General features: G+C 47.1%; 1 protein-coding gene across 1 annotated transcript in view; it reads left to right on the top strand.

Moving 5' to 3' along the window:
* The first annotated feature begins 2108 nt into the window (after positions 1-2108).
* The window catches only part of Lamc2 (laminin subunit gamma 2), a 66300-nt gene continuing 62408 nt past the window's right edge, over positions 2109-6000 (top strand). Inside the window, exon 1 of the mRNA XM_006979924.4 lies at positions 2109-2373. Within this exon, the coding sequence (XP_006979986.1) occupies positions 2295-2373 (79 nt within the window). The 5' untranslated portion in view covers positions 2109-2294. The remainder of the gene's footprint in view (positions 2374-6000) is intronic.

Here is a 6000-nt window from a genome sequence, read left to right as displayed (position 1 = left end):
TTGGCTTTGCCATTTTTAGCTTGTTACCTAACCTTTCCAGGCCTGTGCCATGGGGATATTGATAGTATATCTCATTTGCAGGGTTATGTTGAATGTTGAAAGGGCTAATATGTAACAAAGACTGAGAACAGTAACTGGCAGACAAACCTCTATGATTTTATTTATTTATTTATTTATTTATTTATTTATTTATTTATTTATTTATTTATTTATTGGTTTTTCGAGACAGGGTTTCTCTGTGTAGCTTTGCACCTTTCCTTTCACTTGGTAGCCCAGGCTGGCCTCGAACTCACAGAGATCCGCCTGCCTCTGCCTCCCGAGTGCTGGGATTAAAGGTGTGCGCCGGCGGCGGCACTGCCGCCGCCACCGGTGCCGCCACCCCCACCCCCACCACCCGGCTGATTTTATTATTATCACTATAAAAATGGTAGTAGATGAGAATATTTGCTCCCACATTCGAGATGTAACAAATGATGGAACTCTGTGCTTAAAAACTCACATTTTGTCTTTAAGATTCTATTTTGCATGGCCCCAGGCCTTGCTCCTCCCACACCATGAACTGGGACTTGGCTGGCACAATTAGTCTCTCGGTTTTCCAGTGGGTGGGCGGAGGCGCAAGGATCATGGGACCTAGAAACAGGGTCTTTTTCTCTCCACCTTGTAGCAACAACGGGAAGGAAGAACTCTAGATACCTGGTCTCTAGGAGCGGAAGTGTTAGCAGCAGCTGGACACTGATTTTGAGGGAGAAGAGTCTTCGTATTATCTGGGCAGAGTAGAAGAGAGTCAAGTCCAGAGTGAGAACATTAGAATTTCCTTTCTGCTGCTTGATTTTAGTGGCGATGTCAGCCAGTCTGCAGTACCCCATCTTGCCTCTGCTGTTCTTAGATGCTTTATCCAGTCCCTGGTTATAATAGGTGTCTAGTTCAGGCTCTGAATTCTGTCCAAAGCCATCCACGGCTCTCTCAGTCAGCTCACACTGGCCCCCATCACATATAGAAATGGGAATTCTCACATCATTGACAATAATGGGTGGGTTACATTGTTTGTTTTCTTAGACTGTTAGCTACAGATCTATCTATAGTACAGTCATTCATTTAGTCAGTGACTAGGTATTTATTGAGGTTCTCTGCAGTCCTTACCAGGGGAAAAGGGAGGAGTCATTGGTTGTGATGGATACATTGTGTCTATATAAATACTAGTAATTCTTAATCTCTAGCAGGAACCAAAAGTCTTCTCTGACAGTCACCTCTAAATCATTCTCCTTAGAAGTCCCCAGAACAGTGAAGGACATGCCAAGATTTGCATCCCCTCCCCCCAACTTGGTGTTACTCACTCCAACTAGCACCTGTGGACTTAGCTGATACAATCCCTCTTAACGTTTTTCCAGGGAGACTAGAGAGAATGGCATGAAAAGTACGCTCTGAGATGTTAAAAGAGTAGGAAATTATGGTCCTTTTTCTTATGAACAGAAAGTTTGTTGAGCATCAGTTGTGACTAGGTACTGCATCAGTAGTAGGGGTACCCAGTCTTGGTGGGAGGCTGGTCTGCCAACAAGTGACTTAAGGAGCTGCTAGCTTGAGGTAGGTAGACCCAGGAGAGGAATCTTTGATCCACCCTGATGGTACTGTGGTGAGGGGGCGGGTAGGGAAGGGGGAGGGCGTTAGGTGTGAAGTAGAAATCGGTGATGTGTATACCTGCAGTATCTCAGAAAAAACAAACAAACAAGTTGCCCTTGATGGAGAGTGCTGTTGGGACCCTCGGTCTGGTTAATTTGCCTCTCTGTCTTTTAGACCAGAGCAGAGGGGGCTTCTGACTCTGACTCGGATGGATCAACATCTGTGCCCTTGAGACTGCTCCTCCGCCCACCTCCCCGAGTCTGAGGAAGGGGCGGCCACTCTCTACCACGGTGAGTTCTGCCCGGGACCACCCCGGGAGAAGGGCTGTGGGGGTTGCGGCGCATTCCAGAAGGATCTGTGAGCCGCAGCCTCTGCACCACGCCCTCGGCGGCGGGGCCAGGTGTGCGCCCGGGTTGCGGAGGGGGGCGGGGGGAGCCGGGGGCCGCAGCGAGCCGGTTTACTGCTCGGCGGCGCGCGCTGAGTGTTTGTCTGCCTCGGAGGGCTGGGTCCTCCTTGTTCACAGGTGAGTCACGCCCCGAAACACGGGCTCTCTTCCTGTCGGGACTGAGTCAGGTAGAAGAGTCGATAAAACCACCTGATCGAGGTAAAAGGAAGGCACAGCGGGGCGAGGACTCGGCGCCCGGCAGCCACCCGCAGCGGCGGAGCGCAGCCCGGCCATGCCCGCGCTCTGGCTCAGCTGCTGCCTCGGCGTCGCCCTCCTGCTGCCCGCAGCCCAGGCCACCTCCGGGAGGGAAGGTGAGTGCTCCCACCGCGCCTCCGACGTGCCCTTCCCTGTCTGAACTCACCTCGAGGAGTCTCACTTGGTCAGCTCAAGGATCTCTGCAGAGCGCCCCTCTCCCTACCTGGGGCTCCTTCCGAGATGGGCTTTCAAGTGACCGGAGTTTTCCATAAAGCCCCCGGAGTTAAAAACACGAAGCCGACGGGTTGTGCCAAACAAGGGTTTTCTCACCTCAAAGCCGGTCCTCTTTCAATTCTCTCCCTTTCTTTACTTTTGCACCAGGGGATTCCCTCCCCCGCGCCCCCCCCCTGCCCCGCCGCGCCCCGTTCAATCAGTGACGAGCTGGTCTTTAAACAGTCCCGTGTATATTTACCGGAGGGTGTCGGGTGGGAATTTTTTCAATGCCCGGCAACACCTTCTGTAATCCCCGTTATCCGTGTTGTATTTTTGAGATGGAGCGTGAATTGAAGCTTTTTAGTAATACTCAAAACTTGTGTAAAAATGTTACTTCCTACAAGAGTTTCACCTCCCAGGGGTTTATTGGACTCGAATGTTGAGTATCATTTTATTCTTACCTAGGGCACCCAGTGGCTGTCATGTCTTGAGGAGTTAAGTTCAGGTAAACAAAACTTTGTGAGAACCTAGCAACAGTTTTTCAAAGGCATATGCCCTGTGAACTAAGATGACACATTACGGGGCTTGTCCCTGACACTCAGCAGAGGCGTTTTCTTCTAATTACCCCGACTTTCACGGTCACATTATTGTTGCTTCCTGCATTCGAAGGCATTCCACCTATCACGGATCCCAGGCCACAGTGCACTGATTATGTATAACTGTCACCGAAAAGGGGTAACTGTGAAATGATAGACATGATCGTTTTTCTATAGTAACCATTTTACTAGTGGTATCAAAACATGTTGTGTGCCTTAGATTTGTAAAATGAACTTAAATATATATTCATATATATATGAAAATGGTCATGTGGAGTGGGCTCCCTTTGAGCTAGGATAAGTTAGTTGAAACCTAGTAGAAAGCGTCCTAAGAGCAAAAATAGTCTCTGAATATTAGAATGAAAAGTAACTGTGTATGGATCAACCACTAAGTGTCCTTTGAGTGAGCAGGTGAGTGGTTGGCAGTGTGTCTGCACAAGGCCACCCAAGCAGCCATTGGCAGTGCCAGAGCCTTCGATCCAGGGCTTCTTAAGCTGGAGCCTTTTTGATCACATTATAAAAGTAACAAGAGAAATATATATTATATTATATTATATGTTGCATGTATGCTTTCTTTTTACAGGGTAGGTAACCATTACAGCAATTTTCCTCTTGTCTATAATTCAGTGCATATGTGTGTGTTCATGTTAGATAACAAAAACAGAATATAAAAGGATGCCACCAATTGTTGAATAGTCAGAGTCAACATCTGGGACACTGTGTTCTCTCATAGCAGACTTTGTATCCGAGCATCCCATCCAGACACAAAGTCAGAAGTGCTGTTTAGACTCATGTTCACATTTTCCCCTTCCTTAGAGACAGATTGAGATATTATGTTCTCTCCTCAAAGAACTTCATTTGGGGGCCAAGTGAGACTATGAAAAACTTATCATTATGGTAGATCGTTCCTATTTTTCCATTCATGGCACGCTGGGATGTACTAGGAGTTGGGCTAAAAGTATGGTACCTGTCCTGATCCAAAGTGACCTGTACCTGAGGCTCCTGTGGGCTGTGGAAGTCTGAAGAAGTGATGTTACTTCCTGGTTTTTTCTTGCAGGTGAAATTATGGTAAAGATATAATTACCAAGACTTACAGGGTTGGTCTCAGTTAAAACATCAGCTTTAGAGTCAGCCTGACCTGGCAAAATTTTTTTGTTTATTCACTTGTTAATGCCTGTCTTAGTTACCATTCTATTGCTGTGAAGAGAAACCATGACCACGGCAGCTTACAGAAGAAAGCATTTAATTGGGGCTTGATTACAGTTTCAGAGGGTTAGTCCATTAGCGTTATAGCAGGGTGCAGTAGCTGAGAGTGTCTCCTGGCTGGTAGGCAGCCGGCAGAGAGAGACTGGGCCAGCCCAGGGGTTTTTGAAACCTCAAAGCCCAACTCTCGGACACACCTCCTCCAACAAGGCTGCACCTCCTAATCTTTCCAAAACAGTCCACTAACTAGGAACCAAACATTCAAATACGTGAGCCTCTGGGGGTCACCCTTATTCACAATCCTTATTCAAACCATCACAGTGAACTCTCGGTAAGTTTTCAGGCTCTTTCGGCTGCTTGGAGTCTTCTTCAGCTCCTAAATGAAAGCATTAGAGCTATGCAAACTTTTAGACTTGGTGATAGGAAGGTTACCGTAAACTGCCTTGCACAGCTGGGCTCCACATTTCTTTAGAGAGTCCGAAGCCAGGAGTACAGGTGCAGTGAATTCAGATGCCCAGAGATCAGTAAGAAACACAAGGGTTCTTCTCATTTGGTATCTCATAGCTGGGTGAGAGACTGTGGCATGTGTCCCTAAAGGTCTGGACCATAGCTCTGGGGGAGGTATGGCTGGAGATGCGGGAGACACAGACACTTGATAGGAAAGCAGCTGTGAATCTGGCTAGGAAGAGCCTTCCGCTCCAGGCTGTGTGCCTAGGATGGTGCCTTGGAAGCAAAACAGAGTTACAGAGAGCTGGGGGACAGGAACGGTGTGGTTGTGTTCATGTTTGAGGGAGATTGCTGAGGGGTAAGAGGGTGGCGTGAAGTGAGGAGAGCTGAGGAAAAGGCCATTCATTGCATTAATCCAAGCGAGAGCCGGTGGGAGGGAACAGCTGAGAAGAAAGACTTACTTCAGAACTCAGGAGGTAAAGCTAGAGAACCTGGTGACCACTAAGTACACATCTGTGAGGCCCTGTCACTTTGGATCTCTGTGGACTGCCCAGGCTTTTCTTTCCTCTCCTTTCAACAGCCCAAGGAAGGTGCTGAGCAACCCTGCTGTTCAGGCTGACGCCTGCTCCAGGATTTACCCAACAGTGTGGGGAAAAGGTTGGACAAAAACCTAAAGCAGATTAGAATTCCAACACCGGCTCTCGAATCAGTCCTTCTTGTTTTCTGTCGTCCACCAGAACACATCACGTACTGACTTATCAACCCGCACCCCACACTCTTCAGAACATGCCCAAAGCATGTAAAGTGGCCTTGCACTTCCTGATGAAAGTTGGATAGTTTGGCCAGCTTGATTCTGAAAACATTTAGTGGTGTGTGTGTAGCAGTTATCTGTCTCTTTATGTTTAACTTAGGAGATGAGTCACACAAATATATTTAAAGTCATATAACGTACAAAGCAATATACTTGGTTTTGATTAGTTTGCCTTTCATGAAATAATTACATTCATGAAGTACTTTGCATTCGTCTTCAGAATTCAGATGCTTGCCTTCCTAAAGATGCTTCCACACAGTTTCTTTCTTCAAATAATTTTTTTTTCTTTTTGAGATAGAGTTTCACTGTGTTGTCCAGGTTGGCTTTGAACTCATGACCCTGTTGTCTCCATCTTCTGAGTGCTGGGGATCTAGGTAAGAGCTACTATGCCTGGCTTTGAATCTCTTTCTATTGTCAATTGAAAGTGCTGAGTTTTCAGAACAGAAGGTTTAAATATTTGGGGAGCACAATGT

Source organism: Peromyscus maniculatus, chromosome 11 (assembly GCF_049852395.1).
Source record: "Peromyscus maniculatus bairdii isolate BWxNUB_F1_BW_parent chromosome 11, HU_Pman_BW_mat_3.1, whole genome shotgun sequence".
In the NCBI taxonomy this organism is placed as follows: Eukaryota; Metazoa; Chordata; class Mammalia; order Rodentia; family Cricetidae; genus Peromyscus; species Peromyscus maniculatus.
This window is presented reverse-complemented; position numbering and strand designations above follow the sequence as displayed.